This window comes from Ahaetulla prasina, chromosome 2 (assembly GCF_028640845.1).
Source record: "Ahaetulla prasina isolate Xishuangbanna chromosome 2, ASM2864084v1, whole genome shotgun sequence".
Classification (NCBI taxonomy): Eukaryota; Metazoa; Chordata; class Lepidosauria; order Squamata; family Colubridae; genus Ahaetulla; species Ahaetulla prasina.
In genome coordinates this window covers 163,671,050-163,694,805 of record NC_080540.1, presented here as the reverse complement: position 1 = coordinate 163,694,805, position 23,756 = coordinate 163,671,050, and the positions used below count along the sequence as shown (strand labels likewise).

The 23,756-nt window shown below is 41.1% G+C and overlaps 1 protein-coding gene across 2 annotated transcripts; it reads left to right on the top strand.

Annotated features, from left to right (window-relative positions):
* Positions 1 to 13,201: 13,201 nt before the first annotated feature.
* On the top strand, positions 13,202 to 23,472 carry LOC131193674 (uncharacterized). 2 transcript variants are annotated; one of them, XM_058174129.1, is made up of 4 exons: positions 13,202 to 13,337; positions 19,470 to 19,703; positions 19,919 to 20,477; positions 21,773 to 23,472. In XM_058174129.1, the coding sequence occupies exons 2-4, from the start codon at positions 19,474 to 19,476 to the stop codon at positions 21,779 to 21,781; spliced, it is 798 nt and encodes a 265-aa protein (XP_058030112.1). In that variant the 5' UTR covers positions 13,202 to 13,337; positions 19,470 to 19,473; the 3' UTR covers positions 21,782 to 23,472. The 2 variants fall into 2 exon arrangements, 1 of the variants encoding a protein (XP_058030112.1); XR_009153976.1 differs by lacking the exon at positions 19,919 to 20,477.
* The last annotated feature ends 284 nt before the right edge of the window (positions 23,473 to 23,756 follow it).

Genomic DNA, 23,756 nt, shown 5'->3' with positions numbered 1-23,756 from the left:
AACAAAAGAGACGAACCAACTTCTTCCCTGGTCCGACATTTTAAAGTCACAGGACAGGATATTGACTTTAAAAGACCAGAACTATCGCCAAAACTGAACACTTTAACAACAGAATAATCAGAGAAGCCATTGAGATAGAAAACGCCCACACAGCATGAACAAAGCGAGATGACACCTCCGCCTACCAGCCATTTGAAACCGCCCTTATTGACAAACGAGTCCCTAACACGAGGAATGACACCAGACCCACACTCACGAGGTCCACACAGGATGTCACCACCGCATCCACCCAGAAAGCAGACCCAAACCCACACTGATCATGAAGCACGACCAAGGACCAGAAGCCAGACCGCAGCTGCAACATTAGCCATTTCAAACCCCTCAATCCATTCATGCAGCAGACTGACACCCACTATGAAGATGTAGCACAACCACAAAGCCAAACAACAGCTATGCAGCTCACCAGCTCAAATCCCCTGCAGCACAGACTAGACTGAGCACAACCAAGCCCCCACCAACACAGGACACACCCCAGCCAATCAGAGCACAAAAACCCCCATCCAATCAGAGCACAGCCAAGCTCCCACCCAATCAGTTCAAACCCCCACTAGCAGTTAAAAGGAAGAAACAGCTGCGATCACACATTGCTCCCAGAAGCACGAAGCTGAAGCCTGAAGATGACGAATGAGACTTCGTCGAAACGTCGCCAAGACACTTCCAATTTTACATGGGAGAAAACCCGAACAACCAAAGACCTATATACAAACACCCGTGAAAACCTCAGAAAACATATATATGTGTGTGTGTGTGTGTGTGTGTGTGTGTGTGTGTGTGTATGTGTATGTGTATATATATATATGTATGTATGTATGTGTGTGTGTGTGTGTGTATATATATATATATTTGCTGTAATAGAAAAAAGTCTTCATTGAACAATGATAACACAATGAAAAAAACAAAAACAAAATATATTATAGTGATTAAATGAATTAAACATAACAAAAAGAAAAAAAATCCCAAAATCCATGTGATAAGTAAAAATGAATATATGCATATAGATTAATTTAACTATTAATTATATCATTACCGTAAATGTGCCATCATCTCATTTCAGAGCACAAAGGCTATGGTAACAAATCCATACCATAGATCCATTCTTTAAAATCAGGAAAATTAGGTAAGATTTTTGTTGTTGTACCCAAGTTTGTTAAAACTAAAACTCCTCATAAGATGACAAAAATCTATATTTTAGGAATATAACTCACACATCAGACTGAGATTGCTTAATATAATACTTATTCCCAAAATGACATATTATTTTGAAATTAGAAGAAAAACTATAATAGAACAGGACCAAATCACATAAATTCTTACATCACCACAGTACAAAGTCCATCACTTTTTACGGTACACATTATTTGAGGAATGTAATAGACCCAGAATAATATTTTCTAATGAATTCATTTCATGTTACCATTGATTTCCCAAAATTGGATATTCTAAATCTTACTTTCACTGGTCAAATATAAAGGAAATTCTAACTTAAAATTCACTTTTCAAATACTGTATTTTATAAAGCTGATTTATTGGTTTCTCTTCAAACATTTCTTAAAGAAGCTAGAACTGCAAGTACCTAGGAGGTTGCTAAACCATCCAGGTCTTACTTTTTAGTTAAGGTGACCAATCAGGGAGGACAGTCCTTCTTTTCTAAGTTCTGTCCTCTCTCGAAAAGTGTCCTCCTACATGTCCTCCTTTTTGATATTTGAAGACTAATCTATAACTCTCAGTATTCGATCGATGCCGATCCGATCTGTTGCATGTGATGTGACGTATTTGTATTTGACATGGCAATTCGTCAAGACTTGGTACAGTGTGGCGACATGCGATTATGAGACGCATGCACTCCACACAGGAGAATTGTTTTGAGAGAGTGCACCACGTGCAAGAGTGTGCCGCGCACAAGTAGCTTTGTTTATTTCTTACCAAAACACAACACGGCACACACCCACGCATTAGACTCACTTCTTTCTCAGTGAATATTCAATCATACACAGGTGAACACAATAATTCACATTTTATTAATTCATTATCTATTTAATAATTTCCAAATATGTATATTTTTATTTACAAGTTTATTTATTCAATGGAAAAGTACTCATTTAATAATAATTAATAGGATGTAAGCATAATTACAACATAAAATGTTATTGTTACCAATGTTCTTCTTATGCATTTATCATATATTTATCATATATTTATCATATATTGTATGTATATGATATATATCATATCATGTATTTTGTATTATTGTTGCAATGAATAAAATGTTTTTTATTTACAATATTTTTTTCCTTCAATTTATTTATGTCCTTCTCATTGTAAAAAAGTTGGTCACCTTATTTTAGTTAATAGATGTTTCAATTGTACACATTGTCAAATGTATGTAGAAGACAATTAAACACAAAAGACTCAAAATCTTGAAAACAATCATTAAAATCAGTTAATTTTAGTTCTTAAACCCTTGTAGAATCCAATAAAGCATCTTTCTCTCTATTTTCACATTTGAATTACCTCACAATTTTGGGAAAACAGGCAAATATTTGGCTGGTCCTTGCATTTATGCTAAATATAATAAATAAATAAGTCTACATCCTCTGACTTTCAATTGGACTCCTTTAACTTCTTCTCACCTGTCTCCAAAAGTCTACCTTTCCCTCTAATTTTACCGAGATAGAAGGTTTTTTCAGCCTCAGTTTTTATTCTTAAATTTTCACAACCAAAATGCTTCCCGCTTTTCCAGAGCTATGATTGCAAAGACTTTAATCTCAGTAAGTTTGTTCAGAGTCTTCCAGGGGACTTTCTGCAGGATTTTCTGCACGTGCCTGGTGATCCATCTTCAGTTCCTGGTTTTAGTAGCAGATTGAGTATATCCCCATCAGTTCTCACTTAAGGGCCGTAAAAATTCACAGTCATCGTTTGATAGCTATGATTGCAAAGACTTTTCCAGAAGTCTCTAAGGCACAAATATGAAACATATGTACAGGACAGGGGGTTGTCTCTCAAAGTAAGCATTGCAAGACAGATTAAGGAAGACAGTTGGGGGGGGGGGATATCATGATAACCTAAAGACCTGTCAATTTCTTCCCAAAGGAATTGGTATGATGAAGAGTAATCGCCACCACTTTCAGAGAATAGCAATCCTGTGCCATATGGGTCCATCTTCTTTCTGACAACAGAAACAATGGCATCATTCTTACAATGGAAATAGGAATACACCTAGCAGTGTATTCTGATCTACTACCAAAGAAAAAAGATTTACTCAGCTAGTGGCAACATCTATTGACCTTATCTGAAAGTGAAATAGTGAGATACAGCTGGGACTGGTTTGTACTGGGATGGAGGACAGTAAAAGAATTCCAGGTCTATAGGTAATTTTTGCAAATGTGATTCCTTACATAGGTTTCCTTCATAGGATCTAAGCAAGGGAAGATACATTGGGAAAGGTGATAGAAGAAATGGCTGCCTTTTTAATTTGTCTCCTTCTTCTCTCCTTTAGGAGTAGTATGTAGATTTCTCTTCCAAAACGATAGGAACCAAATTTAGATGAGAACGCTTGTTGTATGCTTTTATATTCTTAATTTCATCCTCTCTCTCCCAGTTAATCCTACATTCCATGTGTAAACCAGCATTGAAGATATAAAAGTACAATATTTAGAACGCAGATTCTGGCAGGGTCACCTTAATATTCATTCTACCGTAAGATCTTGGGTGCAACTTTGGGTGTAAGCTGTTGATCTTGGTGGGAAACACTGAAACTTAAGTTGGATTCCATTAATGAAATCTGCAGGATTTAACACAATACAACCAGAGGTGGCATTCACTTACCTTCGCTACCGGTTCCCAAATGCAGGACCTTCTGCCAGGGGTGAAATGTAAAATTTGTTAATACCGGTTCTATGGGCATGGCTTGCTGGGGGGGGTAATGTGACTAGGTGGGCGTGGTCAACTTTTTTTTTTTACTTTTAAAAGCATTTTGTAAAAAAAATGCTTTTAAAAGCCTGTGATGAACTCAGCTGGGATCGCCAGAGGAAAAAAAGCTTTTAAAGGGTTCTGACGATCCCAGCTGAGTTGCCTGATCGCCAGAACCTTTTAAAAGCATTTTTTTACAACCTCTTCAGCTGGAGAGATTGTAAAAAAATGCTTTTAAAAGGTCCTGGTGATCAGGCAACTCAGCTGGGATCGCCAGAGGAGCCTTTTAAAAGCTTTTTTTTAACAACCTCTTTGGTCAAAGAGGTTGAAAAAAAATGCTTTTAAAGGGTTCTGACGATCCCAGCTGAGCTGTGCGATCATCAGAGGCTTTTTTTTTTACTTTTAAAAGCATTTTTTGTACAAAGAAAAAATTCTTTTAAAAGTAAAAAAAAAAAACCTCTGATGATTGCGCGGCTCAGCAGGGTGGGGGGGCAGGGATTTTTGCTACCAGTTCTCTGAACCGCCCACCATCACTACCGGATCGGGCGATCCGGTCCGAACTGGGAGCATTTCACCCCTGCCTTCTGCGCATGCGCAGAGCATCCAAAACGGGACGTGATGACGTCTGGGCGGGTGGGCAGACCTCCCACAGCCGCCGCTACTAGTTTGCCCGAACCAGATAGAAGCACCTGAATACCACCACTGAATACAACTATATTATTTTAAAACTGTTGGAAGAATCACTCAGTACCAAGATAGAACTTTTTACCCCATTATAAGCCGCCCAGAGTCACTTTAATGTAATAAACAAATCAAAATAGCACAGAGTAACTTGGTCAACACCAGAATTACAAAACGGTGGTTCTGTTTGGTTTTTACAGGTACTTCACTCTCGCAAGCTGAGGAAAAAAAAGCTTTTAAAGGGTTCTGATTTATCCCAGCTGAGTTGCCTGATCGCCAGAACCTTTTAAAAGCATTTTTACAACCTCTTCAGCTGGAGAGATTGTAAAAAATGCTTTAAAAGGTCCTGGTGATCAGGCAACTCAAGCTGGGATCGCCAGAGGAGTTTTTAAAAGCTTTTTAACAACCTCTTTGGTCAAAGAGGTTGAAAAAATGCTTTTAAAGGGTTCTGATTTATCCCAGCTGAGTTGTGCGATCATCAGAGGCATTTTTTTACTTTTAAAAGCATTTTTTGTACAAAGAAAAAATTCTTTTAAAAGTAAAAAAAAAAAACCTCTGATGATTGCGCGGCTCAGCAGGGTGGGGGGGCAGGGATTTTTGCTACCAGTTCTCTGAACCGCCCACCATCACTACCGGATCGGGCGATCCGGTCCGAACTGGGAGCATTTCACCCCTGCCTTCTGCGCATGCGCAGAGCATCCAAAACGGGACGTGATGACGTCTGGGCGGGTGGGCAGACCTCCCACAGCCGCCGCTACCAGTTTGCCGAACCAGATAGAAGCGGCTGAATACCACCACTGAATACAACTATATTATTTTAAAACTGTTGGAAGAATCACTCAGTACCAAGATAGAACTTTTTACCCCATTATAAGCCGCCCACTTTAATGTAATAAACAAATCAAAATAGCACAGAGTAACTTGGTCAACACCAGAATTACAAAACGGTGGTTCTGTTTGGTTTTTACAGGTACTTCACTCTCGCAAGCTGAGGAAAAAAACAACGTTGCTGAGAATTGCCACTAGGTGGCAGCCTCTCCCCGACTGAAGAAATAGTACGCATTAATCAGATGGCGAGTTTGTCAAATCAAAAGTGCAAGAAAATTCTGTAATGAGCTTTTTCATTCCCTATCTTTCCAACTTGCTGGCCTTAAATATCAGAAAGTGTGACTACTTCAAGGTAAGTAATAGTGGGATCGAGAGCTGGGATCTAGGCTGATTTAATCAGCACAGGCATTGGGGAGGGGGGGAATAAGGGAATGAGATGCACAAAAGAAAATAAGAACATTTCAATGGGGTGGGCTTTTGTTAAACCCCCTTTCACTGCATTCACTCATAATGATAAAGTGTTACCGGAGAACGCAAACATTGCCTCTCCTTCCAGTGACGGTAGGAAGACAATAATGGAGAATGAGCAACCTGTTTATTGTCTCTCCCCTCATCTGACATCCCTCATCATCACCTTGCTGGATTCATTTAGGAATTCAATCTCTGTCCAAGAACGCAGGAATTTAGGTGCCCGTCTCCTATCCCTGCAAAACGGTGAAACCTTTTGGATGGAGGAAGGCAGGGAGAACGCCATCTGAGAATAATGAATGTAGCTGAAGCACTAGTTAGAGGCAGTGACATGGTTCCTCCCTCAAGGGGACTGCTCCCTCCTGGCCTTGTCAGAAGCAAAACCAAACTGGCGACAGCATTTCTTGCTTTGGGATTCTGGAAGGCACCAGGCAGCTGGTCCTGACAGCTAGGCCCATGACCCGTCTGGTCTCAGAGACATCAAGACAGCGCTACAACCCCTGATCCCTCCATGTGTGCCAGGGAGTTGTGATTTATGCCCACCTAATTATGTCCAGGCAGTGGCTGAGGTAACACCGCTGCTGTGGCAACAACCTGACCTTCACTCCCACTTGGGAATGAGAAAGCAGTCTTCATGGCTTGATGGGGGCCTGAAATATCATTACATTCCGCCTGTCCTTCAAGAGAGCTAAGAACAAGATGCTTGTATTTTTCAAGGTTGGGAGGATGACTCTTCTCTAAATCTTTATATGTCCCCAGTTTCATAAATGGAATCCAAGCTGGAAGTCATGGAGAAGAGACAAGCTCAGTGGTAGACAATTATTTGTTGGATTTAATGATGGCCAAGCCACATTTCAGAAGTTGTGTTCCTTCCTGTGTAAATGAATCACAACGTCCAACAGCCCCTAACAATCTGGTCAAGGATGATTGTTGTTTGGAAATATAGTTCAGCAAAGTTGGGCTGTTTCAAGTTCCCCATCCCTAAGAAACGGGAAATATTGTTGCAAAGTATTGCTTGCCTTCTCCACCAAGCCCCACTAAATGTGGACGTGGGTAGATGCTTATAAAATTATGAATGTTGTGATAAAGAATATCAAACTACCTCTCTCTTCTATATGCTAACACTTAAGAGTCCTCCAGTAAATGGCTGGTTCAGAACAACAATTGCATTAAGTCGCACTTTCAATGGTTATCTTTTCTGAATTAGCAACCCCCACTTCGATATGAAAATCTAAAGGAAAGTTTTGTGCATAAGAGCACAAAAGTGCCTACCGTTCCTGTCCTATTGTTCCCTTTCATTATATCAAATTAATATAGTTATTGCATACTTTTACTTATATATATGTTTTTCTTTTATGATGTGTTGTTGTTTTATGTCGATGTTTACGTATACTGTTGTGACAAAATAAATAAAATAAAATAAATAAAGTTTGTATGCTGCCTTTCAGAGCTGCTTAAGGACAACATATACAGAGATTAGGGTATATAAGAGCAAGAGAGATGCCCAGTTTCATCAATCCATCCATTTCATTACATCTGTCTCCCATTATAATTCAGTCAAGATTCCTGGTGGTGAGTATAATAATTAAACAGCCATGGAACTATAGAAACAGCCCCCATGTAAATTAAGAAAAAGTCATAACTAATCTAACTAATAGGACATATCCCACTTTCTTTAGTCACTGTCAATCAACACACAACAATCTTAATCCGTATGCTAATGTTCTGCTTGCCATGCAGAAGGCCTCAGGTTTAATTTTTGGCATCTCCTATGATATGGATCAGCAGGCAGAAATGCTAAAGCGATTAGAGGCAGCTGCCCTCAGTCCAAATAGATTACATTGAGCTAGATGGACAAAGTAGGATCGAGTAGCCATCTTTTATCAAATAACAGAAATCTGTCTATGTGCTGCCCCACAATTGTCTACCTTTTCCAACCAGGATGTATTTTCACCACCCACAAGAAATCCATGAGAAAGAGATGCATCTGATGTGAGGATGTCTTGAAGCTAGAAGGAAATTCATATTTTGCAAGCCTCCCATTGAATATCAAAGCATGCTGATATAAGGTTGAAGATTTAAAAACAAATGTGAGTACCGTAAATAATTTCAGGGGATTTTGATATGCATAATGTTGAAGTCCACACTTCCACAAATGGACATACATTGGAAGAGGTGCAGTGTGTTTTGACTTGGGAATAACATTCAATCCTAAATTCAGGTTGGTTTATATTATTTTTGAATAATATAACACAAATGCAATGGAAGAATGTTTGTTTCGCTCCAGGTCTTTCAAACCACTCACAGTTTACAACCATTTTCTGCCTGCATCATAAACATATTATTACATGTGTTTATCTGACCTTTTAGACAACTTTCACAATCTGTGACCATTTACTAGGCTAATTGTAGCTGATGGGAGCTGGAATCCAACATTGAAGCCCAGCAATATTCACTGGCTATTCTACCAAACCTCCAAGAGGTTTGTGCGTTCCCAACAAAGAGCTGCAATTCCAGCCACCACCCATGTGAAATGGGCTAGCCTTCCTGCCTATATGACTTTCATATCTTGCAAAAATTACAGAGCTGAAGAAGCTTCTTGGATGAGAAGCAAAATATCTTCAAAGACAAAACCAGAAAGTCCAGTTGCCTCTTGAAAAAAGCACCTTTGGGACAACCATGACCTGGATGATTGAGAATCTCCATAGATGTCTGCAAAAATTACATTTTATTTATTTATTTATTTGTCAAACACAACAGTATATATAAGTATAAGCATGAAATAACCATACGAATTGGATACGATCAAAGGGAACATTAGGACAGGAACGGTAGGCACGCTGGTGCTCTTATGCACGCCCCTTACAGACCTCTTAGGAATGGGGTGAGATCAACAGTAGATAGTCCTGCCTTAGGCACAAGACCAACTGAATGATCTTGGACCACATCCTCTCTCTCCAACCCCAGGAAGCAGGCAAGGGCAAGCCACTTCTGAACAACCTAGCCAAGAAAACTGCAGGGATCGATTCAGGCAGTCACCTGGAGTCAATGTTGACAGGAAGGTTTAAAAAACAACAACCATCTGTCTAGTACGTCTCCTGCATGAGCAGGGGGTTGGACTAGATGACTTCCAAGGTCCCTTCCAGCTCTGTGACTGTTATAAGATATGTGATGGATTTCATAGATGATGATGATGATGATGATGACAACTATGATGGAAAGAGACCAAGAATCATACTTCAAAGGTAGGAAAGTTGACAATAGGCAATATTCTATTCAATCAGTCTTTTGTCATTTGTAATCCCTATACCCGTGATGGCGAACCTATGGCACGAGTGCCAAAGGTGGCACACAGAGCCCTCTCTGCTGGCATGCATGCTGTTGCCCCAGGTCAGATCTCCGTGGTGTTTCTTTCATGAGCTCCCTGCAAACAACGAAACAGAAGCTCACAAAAGAAAAAGATCTGACCTCTTGCTGCGCTGCCAGTACTGGGATGCCCCAACTCCTGCCAACCAGCTGGTCTTCGTATCTCTGCTGCACATGCCCGCATGCCTGCGCACATCTGTGCATGTCTGCATTTCTGTGCATGCACATGTCGGTACATATGCATATCTGCATGTGCACGTGTTTGTGCGTGTGTTTGTACACGCCTTTCAGTTTGGGCATGCGCGCGCACGCAGTTTGTGCACTCAGTGTCTCAAAGGTTCGCCATCACTGACCTATACCTTATGTGTACGGTTTTATTCTTAAAAGATATTTACAGGAAAATAAAAACTAACACAAACTAATACGAAGCAAGAGAAACAAAAGAAAAATTAAAAGTGCAAGAAAGAAAAGTAGGAGAAAGATAGAAAAGAAAGAAAGATAAAAGATACAATGAAGTAGCTCCCAATCTTTACAGCAGTTGTAAGTGCAATTATAAATTTGCCTCTTCTTATGGTTACAACATACACTCTGTTCTTTCTATCGTCAATTCTGTCTAATCATCAGATCCATAAGTCATACCTCTCTCGGAAAGCTTCTTAATATACAAAGGCATTATTTACGTTTAAACAACATCAACTATGATTAGAGCCTGCAGGCTGAGCCAAGGGGTTTCGGCTGTATTCTAGCACCCATTGCAGATGGGAAAATCCCAGCTAAAAACTATGCTCAGCGCAACTTATGTTGCTGCTCCGCCTTGAGCGGCCATTAGGTGTCGCCCTTTCCCTGCTAGGGCTCAGCCCAGGTGGCAGAGAGCGGCACCCATTCCCCATGCCAGGCAGACCGTGGTGCCCGTTATTTATACCTTTAATGGCTGCCGTGCCATCTGCTTGGCTCCCATTAGCAATGCACGGCAAGGACATATTTCACCGGCAGCATTGGAATGATTGCGCTGAGTGCCTCGCAAGCTATGAATCTGCAGATGCGCTGCTCTCCATCATGGTGAGCTGGGAGCAAATGACACTGTCCTAGACCCCCCCCCATCCCCCATCAGTGCCCAGAGCCCCCTTACACTCACTCACCCCATATGTAGGGGGTGACTCACTGATGCTGCAGGATTCCTACCCCAAGGAAGAAGTGAAGGTAGCCAAATCTGTGAAACAGCATCCTAACTATGTCCGGAGATGGGCTTGTGGTAAAATCTCAATATGGACGAGGATTTATATCTAGGGACAGACAAAATGATTGACTGCCTATACATTAAACTCTATCGAGGGCTCAGGTTAAGACCTCTTCAGGTGCTGATCATTCAACTCCATCTAAATGAGATTTGATATCTGAGAAGATCAGCAGGTTTTAAATGGGGTGGTTGGGTACTGTGTGTACAGGTAATCCTTGACTTACGACCACAACTGAGCACAAAACTGTTGCTAAGTGAGACGTTTGTTAAGTGGCTTTTATGATCTTGAATTGTTTTTTTTTAAATTGAGCTTTATTGAATTTTAACAATTAAACAATTTTTATTCAACTCTTGTGCATGACTGTGACCATTTACATATCATCCCATTAGTGTTCTCCTATATTCTATATAATTTTACTAAATTATATTACTAATTCTAATTAGAATTACTAATTCTTACTAATTCTACTATCTGTTATTTCCCCTTTTTTCCTATTTTCGACCCAATTATAACCTTTCTCCCATATATTGAATTGTTAAGCCAATTGCTGCAGTTGTTAAATTAGTTACACAAGTGTTACACAATTGTTAAGTGAATCTGGCTTCCCCATTGACTTTGCTTATCAGAAAGTTGCAAAAGGAGATCACGTGATCTCAGGACACTGCAACCATCATAAACATGAATCATGTGCCAGGCACCTGATTTTTGATCACGTGACCATGGGGATGCCACAACCATCGTAAATGTGAAAAACGGTCATAAGTTATTTTTTTCAGCGCCGTTGTAACTTTGAATGATCACTAAATGAACTGTTGTAAGCCAAGAACTGCCTGTATGCATATGGGGGCGGTGTCAACTGTCATATTTGGAGTTTGTTCTTGGGCATTAATTTGCCTCCAGATCAGTGGTGGGTTTCAAAAAATTTTACTACCGGTTCTGTGGGTGTGGCTTGGTGGACGTGGCTTGGTGGGCGTGGCAGGGGAAGGATACTGTAAAATCTCCATTCCCACCCCAATCCAGGGGAAGGTTACTGCAAAATCCCCATTTCCTCCTGATCAGCTGGGACTTGGGAGGCAGAGAATAGACGGGGGTGGGGCTCAGGCTGTAAGATAGCCTGTTATTAAACACAGCAGCTCCAGAATTGGCCAGAACCTGCTGAAACCCACCTCTGCTCCAGATGCTCTGTTGGTAACCTTGTTCTTGTACTTGACTTTTAAATAAAAATAAATAAACAGGAAGTGACAGGGGTGTTTGCAGGGAAGGGTCATAAAAGTCATCACAGTAGCCAAAACATGTGATGGAAGGCCTGTCCTTTTGCATGTGCAATCAAATGGCTGAGGCTGCCCTCTTAACCTTTTTGCCTTTCTGCAGATCCTTGAGGCTGGCAGGCTGTGAAGCAAGACCCCAGCTTCTGGCACCATATTTCCTTACAGAAAGGCTTTGGGACCTCAAAGTCCTACAGGGATAGTTCAGGGCATCAGGAGGGATTGGTCTGCCTCTAAGTAAATGAGTATTATGTAACTACTTTCATGAACAAACAAGGAAGCCATTTTGTGAATACGCCCCTGCCTTTCAAATTTTCCTCTGGGCCTCACTCCCAAAAGGTTACCTATCCTACATTCAGGGAAAACATGGCTTCATTGATTTTGGCTTAATGTTTTGTTTGAATGTAGCCTATTGCAGTTTTGTCAACCTTGGCGTAATGTGCAAATATCATCGATTCTAGCTTATTCTTCAAGCTATGGCCAACAAACCATAGTAAATACCAGTAGTTATAGCCAACTAGGATTAAGACTGGGTGGTGGGGACTGTGGGTGAACCTTTACCACAAATGAAAAGCTAGACAGGTGGAATGCAGTTGCTATTTATCATGTCATTTATATATTCAGTACATTCATCCAGTGCATATAATATTGCCTGCAAGATGGTGAATTGCATTCTTGCTCCTTTTCCCTATTTTACACAAAATAACTCTAGTTTAAGCCAGTCCAAGCCCTCCAATGCGATTTTTGTCTCAGTGAAGAATTTAAACAGGGGCTTCCCCAGATCTAGTCTATGATTCTATCACAATCAGCCTTCAGCTGATTTTTTCTCTGGTGACTTTGACTTCCAGTTTAAGTAAGAATGATGAATTTAAAGCATAATAAAATAAAATAAAATAAAATAAAAAAAGATATATATATAAAATAATAAAGCTTTCAGCTCCAACTGCTCTGAAGCCACTGGGGAAAGTTCTGTGGAAATTTTTTGTTGATCTCACACGTCTTAGCTTAAACAAAACAATGCCTGCAAAGAACGAGTTTTCTTCTTGTCTCAGTAGTTTTCTTACTGTCACCCAATTAGCCCAGTAAGAAGCAGCTATATCTCTCCACACACACCCGCCCCGAGGTGGGTGTACATCAATAAACAATTGTAGTGAGGAAAAAGAATGATTCATAGATGCTCCTGAGAGGGTTACAGACATGTAATAGAGATGAATATGAGCATGTCATTTCAAAACTTTCCAGATGGCTGTAAACCAGAATTATAAACAAACTCTCTGACAATAGGTTGATTGCTTATCGCTTACCCGTGGTCTGCTGGTTTATTGGCAACGTATGTGAGCTGTTGCTTCCAGAACTGCCCCTAATTCATTGCTTCAAATCAACAATGGCTCTGCAAAAGCCCGCTTACATGATTGCAACTGGGAGAATTCCTTGCTGGGGATTTTCTCTCAACAGATTCCTGTTGCTTTTGTTCCGGAATATGGCAAACATTGTTGGGGCAAAGAGGAAAGGCAATCCAAAGGTAAACTGAGATTAAGCTTTGATGAAGAGGGAGTGGAGTATCAGGTTAATTCATCAAGGTACAACATTTACAACACAATTGATGATCAATATTGTAAAATTGTACAAGTATTGGAATTTAAGAACTTAGGAAACTACTTTATACCAGAGCAGTCTGTTGATTTAACCATGTGTTGCCTAATCTGACAGGGACAAGTCTTTAGACAGATAACTTTTTCAGAACCAGATTCTATAACCCAGGTTCTTTTGAGGCTGAACCTTTTCCTGTTGCCCTACCAATGTAATCAATCCCCAGCCCTTGCATCAGCAGTGGGTTTCACATTATGTTACTACCGGTTTGCCCCACGCGCGCACGTTTGCTTGTACAAGTGTGCCTGCTTTTACACATGTGCCCGGATTTCCGCGTATGTGCTTTGCTCGCACACGTGCCTTTTGCAGATGCGCCTGGCCTCTTCAACATGCCCAAATAGGATGGCATAGAGCTAGGGTGGGGGGAGAGGGAGGTGGAGCCCACCCACGATTTCCGCTACCTGTTCAGGCGAACCATCCAAACCGGCTAAATACCACCTCTGCCTTGCATTGCTGGGAAAAAAACAACCCCTCTCTTTTCTTGAAGAGCATCACTGCAGCTCATTCTGAGATCCCGTATCCATTGTAATCAGCCTAAGGACATACACTTTCATTTTCTACTCTATCAACTTTTTTTTTTTTTAAAGTCTCTTAGGAGGAAAAACATGCAGGCCAATTCCCTATTTTTAAAATACGCTTTTCCAATTTGGTCTTCTGGTTTTTAGAATTACTAACTAGCGTGGAGGCTAGGGATGGTTAGGGGAACGAGGACACCGGGTTGAGGAAGGCTAGCATCGACGATGCTTTTCAGAATGTTTTTGGCCCCCACCTGAGGGGAAAAAAAACAGAATGATCAAGAACATCACCAATTCATCAGACAAGATGGCAAGGCCCATATCCATCTCTTGTCTTCCTGGAAATGGCCATATCCCAACCCTGGTAGCCATTTTGCAAATGAGCAAACTCTTTCTACGACTCTAATTTATGAGATCGCCTTCGGTATACCCTCAAAACTATTGGCTCAAAAAAGGATGACGCGAGCTTCCTTTTCACCCAACTGTGAATATGATATCTTTAAAAAATCCAGAGTGCCATTCAATGCTTTGTATCATATTTACATTGGACAATGGAAGTTTTGTGTTTCTCCTCCAGGCCCCTTCAACTGGCATTCTTTTTGTAACATGCCGTTCCTTTCTGTTCAGTGTTGAATAAAAAACTCAGCCTGCTTCTCAGACATCTTGATGACAGTTTTACTATACAGCATTCCATTCCAGAGTGCTATGGGTCAAACGAGATTCTCATTCTCCTCCCTCCCTCCCCCCCCCCTTTGAATTCTGCCACCAAGTCTGGCTCTGTCCCAATTCTATAGAAAACGAGGAAATCTGATTTTAGCCAACCAATTTTTGTAGGGTTAAGGAGTTGATGTCCTGGTGTGCTGTAGTTCCTTAGAGCGCTCAAACATTCATTTTCTCTTAGCTTGAATAAGCTTTGTTTAGCACAACCCCAGGCTGAAAAAATAATACCTCCAAGGAGATATATAGGAGCAGAAGAAGGGATCCAAAAATGTGGTCTATGTGTTGGAAGTTCCAAAAATTGACCATCCTTGTTCTTCTCAGTCCATATAATTTAAGTATTTAGGGTCTGAAACATGCTGATTACCGTTCCTGGTTTGGCTTGCCGAAGAGCAGAAGTAGACTATGTAAGAATTCTATACTCATGCAGAGATGCATTGGCTGTCTTCTTCAAATCCTTCCCCTTCCCCGCCCGTATTAATTTAAGGAGAGAGTCAGTTTGGTGTAGTGGTTTAAGGCACCAGGCTAGAACTTTGAATTCTAGTCCCACCTTAGGCACAAAGCCAGCTGGGTGACCTTGGGCCAGTCCCTGTTTCATCTCAAGGGAAGAGATAAAACCAAACCATTTCTGATCACCTTGCCAGGGAAACTGCAAGGATCTATTCAGACAGTCTCCAGGATCAACATTGACTCAAAAACATCAAAGCAATTAATCAAAGGGCAGACCGATGGCGCTTCTGAGGTCAAGAAGCAGCCCAGAGTAAGGCAAAGGGATATTTCTCTAGTTCAGGCTATCCCAACCTGACCCCCTCCAAGGCACTGGGACTGCAACTCTCCAGTTTCCAGCCAGCCCAGGAATCCCTCCAGTGGTGGGCTTCAAAATTTTTTACTACCGGTTCTCTTGATATGGCTTGGTGGGCATGCCGGGGCTTGGTGGGCGTGGCAGGGGAAGGTTACTTTAAAATCTCCATTCCCTCCTGATCAGCTGGGACTCGGGAGGCAGAGAATAGATGGGGGTGGGGCCAGTCAGAATTTTTACTACCGGTTCTCGGAACTACTCAAAATGTTTGCTACCGGTTCTACAGAACTGGTCAGAACCTGCTGAAACCCACCTCTAAATCCCTCCAATCTGCCTAGTAGAAACTAGTTGGGTAGCACTGATCGAGATCCATGTCTCCCTGTGGCCTGGGCAATGTTGGCTTTAAGGAATCTTGGGTTTTAAAAACATCTGGAATTCACTAGTTTCCCTAATCCTGCTGTAGTTGTTCTCAGCCTAAATATATGAAGAAGACTCATGGCACTGAAAAGACAAAATGGCTGCTTCCCACTCCCACCCACCCCCCCAAATAAAAGGAGCGCCTGGATGCCCTGCAAGTATCTGGGATTTACTTTAATAACCTTGCCTTCCTTTCCATTCATCACTCCTCCTCTCCCTGTGCCTAGTTTGGGGTGAGATGAGGCTCATCTTACTTGGCTAGGCCTAAAAATTTCCACACTCTGAATGTTTGGGCCTGAGAAAGACAATTTACAGCAAAAGAAAAACAGACAAGCATAATCAGAGGCTTTGAAAGGGGAGAAATTCCATAATTCCCTTGGCTCCTTGACAGGAAACAAAAGTTTTGTGTCTGACAGCCAAAAGTCTATAAAAACCAGTTTTTTTGGGTCAAGATGCAATTGGAGAAGACAGGACAAGTTGCTAACTTTTATTGGTGGAATTCCAGGGGTGGCGGTGGAAGGGGGAGGAATGAAAGAGAACTTCAACCCAATTCCAACAGGAGAGCCCTGAATGATCCAAGCAGATATTTCAGTGTCATTCCAGTAACCCCTTTAAAAAAAGAAACATCATGTGCTAATGTGCCTTCCATCTCTTCCTTTGGCAATGGCCAGTCTGCCTGCCTTTAACTAAAATGCCTGAATCCTTGAACGCTTTTACACATATCCTTTTGTTTATTAGATTTTTTTAAAAAATCCGTCTTTATTATTTTATAATTCAAGGCATCAAATAATACACCTAATACCTCTTCTTTCTCTATTTTCCCCAAAACAACAACCCTGCCAGATGGATTGGGCTGAGAGACAATGACTGGCCCAAAGTCACCAAGCTGGCTTTCATGCGTAAGGTGGAACCAGAACTCACAGTCTCCTGGTTTCCAGGCCAGCACCTCCACCATTACACCAAACTGGGGGAGAGTTATTTCCTCTGGCTAGTCTAGTTTAACACTAAATAATGATGATGATGATGTTGATAATAACAACAACAACAACAACAACCTAGGATACTGGCAGCAACCCATATCAACCATTAGCACCAGTCAATAGTATTTGTGATGCATTTTTGAAATGTTCAGTTGACTGAGTTTCATATTTAATGAATAAAGTAATAATAATAATAATAATAATAATAATAATAATAATAATAATAATAATAATAATAATAATAATAATAATATACCTTCAAAGCCTAGGTATGAAACACAGGTAACATCCCACTTTTAGCCATGCTGGCTGGGAATTGTGGGAGTTGTAGTTCCACCAGGCCAACGTATGATTAATTCAAATGTAGGGTTCATCATGTCATGGAGGGTTCCAAGGTTAAATTTCAGTGAACCTGTATTCATGGGCAACAATTTTAGCAAAACTCTCTTTAAAAAAACAAAACAAGCACAATGCACATACAGTACAAGACAAGCAAGGGAGATGGACTGATGTACTCATCTGATGCCAGTGAGTTTCGGCTTTAAATGGCAAGTACATGGAAGGCTGGGTTGCCTAGCCTTGTGCTGTGGGGGGGCAACACGGTGGGGGGAGGTGTTTGCTGATTCCTCCCTTCTCCTGCAGGTGATGGCCTTGCTTTGGTTGCTCTTTTGGAGGTCTTCTTCCCCTTCTCCCTCTTGCAGTAGCTTTTAACAGAATAACAGAGTTGAAAGGGACCTTGAAGGTCTTCTAGCCCAGCCCCCTGCTTAAGCAGGAAATCTTATAACATTTCAGACAAGTAGCTGTCTAGTCTCTTCTTAAAAGCCTCCAGTGGTGGAGCACCCACAGTTTCTGAAGGCATTGGTTAACTGTTCTCACAGTTTTCAGGCAACATACTGGGCTGGAGGGAGGACAGTGGTAGGCTGTTGCCAGTTCAAACTGGTTCCGACAAACTGGTAGTTCCGATGATCAGCTGGCCCAGCCTACCTGCCCCCAACCTATCCTGTCCTATATTTCCTTCTTTCTAGCTTAGCTGATTCGCGCGGCACAGCTGATTTCTGCGCCTCCATTGTTCTACTTACTGGGGCTGCCTTAGAAGCTAAGCAGCTCAACTTCAAATTGTTGTATTTTGGCTGCTGTGCGCAAGCGTGTTAGACACGCACACACGTGCTCTCTGAACCGGTTGTTAAACTGTTTGCAGCCCACCACTGGAGGAGGAGTAATACACCAGAAAAATCACACCCTTGTCCCCTTTCAGGGAAACCCCACGAAAAAATTAATAGGAATTCAGATCAGTTTCTTTCTCTCCAACCCATCAGAATGTTGGTGGAAATTGTGTATCATCAGTCTCTGTTCATTAGTCAGCATGATAACACTTAAAACTGAACTGAAAGGGGCCACCAATAAGAGAAGCCAGGAGAAGAAAGAGTGAGTTTCTTTCTTTCTTATTTCCTTGGGTTTATATGGTTGCTCTTCTTATCACAGTGACTTTGGGTGACATAAAAACTCAGTGCAAAATAACAATAGATAAATAACATATAGTAGCAAATGTGGGCTGGATTTGGGAGGAGTCGGTGGGGGGGAAGGGGAATAATACTTCTATGGATGCCTCTGGAGCAGGGGTCTCCAACTTTGGCAACTTGAAGACTTGTGGACTTCAACTCCCAGAATTCCTCAGCTTGCTTTTGCTTATTGATTTGGACAAGGTCCAAATCAACCAGTTGAATGACTCGCAAGCCGCTTCTCTTCTTGAATCCTCCTAAGAGTGGAGTATTCGGATTATTGTTATGTTTTATTCCACCTTTTTTATATATAACTCAAGATGGCAAACATACCCAATAACAGTTCCAAACTGACTTTTGGAGGAAGAAAATGAATGGATTATTAGAAGATGTCATCTATTAAATTGTTTATTTGGTGGTGATATTCTAGAATTTCAGTGCCAACCTGTCCAAAAATCTCCAGGAAGAGTAAAGGATTCCTTATGCTTATCCATAATGCGGTTTATTGGGTTTGAATGTAGCTTTTTTATTTTTATGTATTTATTCATTTTTTGTCCCACATTGATTATATTTATAAATAACTCAAGGCAGTGAATATACTTAATATTCCTTCCTCTTATTTTCCCCACACAAAAACCCTGCAAGGTGAGTTGGGACGAGACCGGCAGCTCCAAAGTCACGCAACCCACTGTTATACTAATCCAATCAGTGAAGTGTACAAAGCATTTGTTATAATTTTGCATGCTGGTATTATTAAATCTCGTTATGTAAACCAAGATTAACCAAACCAGAACTTAGCAGAATGTTGGAACCATAGATGTGTGTGGTGTATGAATCCAACCATCCTGAAATCTTGCATTGGCATAAATTATGACTTAGCATTACTGTATGTATGAACCAGGCTACTATAACATATTCAACAAACCACAATTAAAATAAACATGTCATATATAAATCGAGCTTAAGTCATAAACTTTGTATTCTATTACTAAACTGTGAGATTTTTTTTTTGCCTGTTCCAGAAACACAAAAGCAGCAAATATAATGCCTTTTCCCCTCTCTTTCTTGTCACTTTAGCCCCATGTCCTGGTATGAACGTTTGCGTTGGCCTACAGGGCCTGTGTGTCTTGGATCAGGCCAATGCGATGTTTGCTTCAGTTGGATTATGTTCTGCTGGCAAACCTGTGCAAGCTTTGGAGGACCGCAGAGTTCTTCAAGAGGCTCTTTGGTCCCAGACATCTGGCAAGAAATATGCAGGAAACAGTGGTGGAAAACAATTTCTGATGAAAAACTCACCAGGCGAGCGGGGATGTGGGTATATGTGTTTGATTGCAATTCAGAAACTTTGTTGATGTCCTAGGAGCAGAGGACACAAAACTAAGCAAGTCAGATATTTTGCAAGGTGTTTTTTTTTTTAAAAAAAAGATCCTATTAACTATTTACTAGAGGATGCTTTCAGTGCTTTGAGAAATGTGTTTTTTTTAAAAAAACCATTTTACATGTGACTTAATCTTACCTCTTGCCAGTTGTCAACTGTACGCTGACGACACTCAGCTGTACATCTCCACCCCGAACCACCCCAATGAAGCCGTTGATGTGATGACTCGGTGCCTTGAGGCCGTGCGGGTCTGGATGGGGACGAACAGACTTCGGCTCAACCCATCCAAGACAGAGTGGCTGTGGATACCAGCGTCCCGGCACAGTCAGCTAATTCCATCGCTGACTGTGGGGGGCGAATTGTTGGCCCCCAGGGAATTGGTGCGCAATTTAGGCGTTCTCCTGGATGCACAGCTGTCTCTAGAAGACCACTTGACGGCCATCGCCAGGGGAGCTTTTTATCAGGTTCGCCTGATTCGCCAATTGCCCCCTTTCCTTGATCGGGACTCGTTATGCACAGTCACTCATGCCCTCGTTACTTCCCGTCTGGATTACTGCAATGCTCTCTATATGGGGCTCCCCTTGAAGAGCACCAGAAGGCTCCAACTGGTACAGAATGCGGCCGCGCGCGGGATTGAGGGAGTGTCTCGCAGCTCCCATGTAACACATCTCCTGCGCAGGCTGCACTGGTTACCGGTGGTCTTCCAGGTGCAATTCAAGGTTCTAGTTATCACCTTTAAAGCGCTCCATGGCATAGGACCGGGATATCTATGGGACCGCCTGCTGCCGTCAGTTACCTCCCATCGACCAGTGCGCTCTCACAGGGAGGGCCTCCTTAGGGTGCCGTCGGCCAACCAGCGTCGGCTGGCGGCCCCCAGAGGAAGAGCATTCTCTGTGGGGGCTCCGGCCCTATGGAATGATCTACCTGTGGGACTTCATCTTCTTCCTGATCTTCGGACCTTTAAGCGCGAGCTCAAAATCTTTTTCTTTCATCAAGTGGGGCTGGCCTAATGATTAATTTTAATATTGAGGGTTTTAAGGGGTTTTTTAAGGGGTTTTAACTTATTTATTACTTTTTATTCAACAATTTTAACATGCAGCTTATGGAATTAGATTTTTAATTGAATATTGCATTTTAAAATCTTTCGATATCTATGTTTTACTTATGCTGTACACCGCCATGAGTCTTCGGAGAAGGGCGGTATAAAAATTTAAATAATAAATAAATAAATAAATAAATAAATAAATAAATAAATAAATAAATAAATAAATTCCATGTTCTCCATCTGTCCACCCTTTACCTTACAATATTTGACCCCCAGGCAGAGAAGCAGACATCCAAGCTAAACCCTGAGCTGTAGCCACCTGCCATTTTTGTGGTATTGTCTAATGGGACAATATCAGGGCCTGGAGGCATTCTTCAAAGTAGAAATGGCTGCTTCACTTTGCAATTTATGTAAGAAATACAGGTAGAAAAAGCAGGTGGATCAGAAGCCTGATAGAGCCAAGGGAGGTGTTGGGGGTCCAGCAGTGTCTCTCCCCCTCACCTACCTCCACCGCACTGTCAAAGCCAACTTGTTTGAGGCCTCTCTCCATATTTTACAGCTTTGGAACCAGAAGGAGGGCCCCTCTCTTGTAGTGGGTAGAATCTGCTTGCTGCTGGTGGAGCTACATTAAGCTGTTTTTTATTTTCCTCGATTTCCTAAATTGATTTTAACACAGTGTATCTACATTATTTATTGCTATTTTATCTTCTTTTTATAGATGGATGCTTTATTCTATTTTAGTAGCATGGTTTTATTAAGATTGCACCAGAATTGGTGGCACAGGTTTTTTTTAAAAAAAAAAATTATTTAAAAGATATTAATACCAAGGAGGATAAACACTCTAAAGCTGGGTTAGAAATCTTGTACTTAAGCCTTTGATTGCAGGAATTTAGTTGTTGAAGTAAATGGTTGGAAAAACCTTTGCCCATTTAAGATTTGTATAAATCATTCTTACAGGCATGTTAAGTGCAGGCTTTACAGAAATGGATACCAGCACAAGAAGGTTCGTTTGATCAACTGTCTTGGCTTCTTCCAGCTGTGTATTTCTCTTTATTTTATGCCCGTCTGACACTATAGCAAAAGAAGTTCTCAGTGTTTTTCCTATTGGTTGTTGGGGTTGTTGTTTTTTTATATCTTGCAGGATAAACTTACACAGCCCAGGCCATAATTCCTAGTGGAGTCACAAATCAAGATTGCTGCATCAGTAAAAAGGCAGAGCACATGTTGGAAACAAGAAGAGGTAACAGGCACCAGATTCTTTCTGGCAAAGCTGGAAGAAATGTACGCCAAATACTTGTGAAGGCTCGCAATCAGAAAGTAGAAGAATCTGGGATCCGCCTTAATGGGAAAAGCAACCAAGGAGAAATGATGAATAAACAAAGACTACATTGGATCTGCTTATGTGAAAATATCTTCCCCAAAAGATATATCCTGTTGTAAAGGTCTTCTCAATTGATACAGATCCTGCAACTACTCACAATAAGCTTCATATAAACTGGCACCTCAATTAAATTTTGCAAGACTTTCACAGTGAAATCCTCTTTATGTGAACCCTAAACTAAGTTGCAGTGAGTTAGTTAGGGTTAGGCTCCATGTTAGGAATAAAAAACCGGTGCCAAACATCAGGATGACCTCTAGATCAGGGGTCTCCAACCTTGGTCCCTTTAAGACTTGTGGACTTCAACTCCCAGAGTTCCTCAGCCAGCTTTGCTGAGGGACTCTGGGAGACCCTGGGGAGTTGAAGTCCACAAGTCTTAAAGGGACCAAGGTTGGAGACCCCTGCTCTAGATAGCAGCATAGAGATGCAGAAAAAGTATTTTTTTTTAATAGTGTTCCACTGTTATTTGTTGGTCCTTTGGATTTGGCCACTCAGATCTTGCTGGCTTAGTTTACCCTCAGTATGTTATTTGGACTGAATCCTGAATCATGTGCAAATATGGTTGTTTTCTAATATGGTTGTTTACTGCCCACTTTGTATGTGATGGGCGGCGATATAAATTTACTAAATAAATAATATAGAAAAAAAAGTACAATATTCCCTGACAATGTGCCTCAGTACAAACAGGTAGAAGATCTTCTCCAGTTTAATGAACTTGTGGAAAGCTAATAGTATTTCACAAAAATGCCTTCTTCCTTTTGCATTTGGCCTCCTTATTCCACGCTTCTCTTTATCATACAACAATTACCAGTTCCTAAGGTTTTTTGTTTTACCTTAGCTAACAATGGAAACCAAATGGTATTTCACCTAGCAAACCATAACATTCACCTATCCCCAAGAATGAATCTGGGGAAAATTCACCCACCCGAAGGAAGAATTTCTCATAAGTCACATTTTATTTACACAATGTTTAGATTGCAACCCAACAATTACTTGGTGCCAATTCTATCTTTGAAAAATAGTTATTTCATACACCTCAATCTTATATAACTTTACTGAAAAGTAAGAAGCTACTACCACATGGATATTGTGCCAATTTTAAAAGGACTTCCAGAACACTGTGATTTTAAGGTAGTGGTGTTTGAGGGCTGAACTACTTTTTTCCTTTCCTTTCCTTTTGTTTTCTTTTCTTTTTTTTAATACTGCAGCTTTGTCGATTTTATGGATGACCTGTTTCCTCATTTACAGAAATTTCTTGAGTTACCCTTGCTGTATAAAGTCTTCCAACAGGAACAGTGGCTTGACTCGACTGCTTTGTAGCTCTGTAGTCAAATGGTACAAGAACCATTCAGATTTTTCTCGAATATGAACAGACAATTGAAAACAATTGAATCACAAGGACATTTTGGATTGTTCTAGAATCTCTGGCAAGGGCGGTGATTCAATTGTTTTCTGTTCCTAGTTCTCAGCATCTGGGATTTGGCAGCAGTGAAGATGACTATGGGTTGTCTTCAAGCTGGTTTCAAAGGACTGGGGAGTGGAAATGGAAGTGGAAAAGTCTGA

Bases quoted from the DNA above. Each gene is read 5' to 3' on its own strand.
- LOC131193674 (XM_058174129.1), top strand. From the start codon at position 19,474: ATGTCCTGGTATGAACGTTTGCGTTGGCCTACAGGGCCTGTGTGTCTT. The intron at 19,704-19,918 runs GTGGGTATATGT...ACCTCTTGCCAG, and splicing joins CTCACCAGGCGAGCGGGGAT to TTGTCAACTGTACGCTGACG.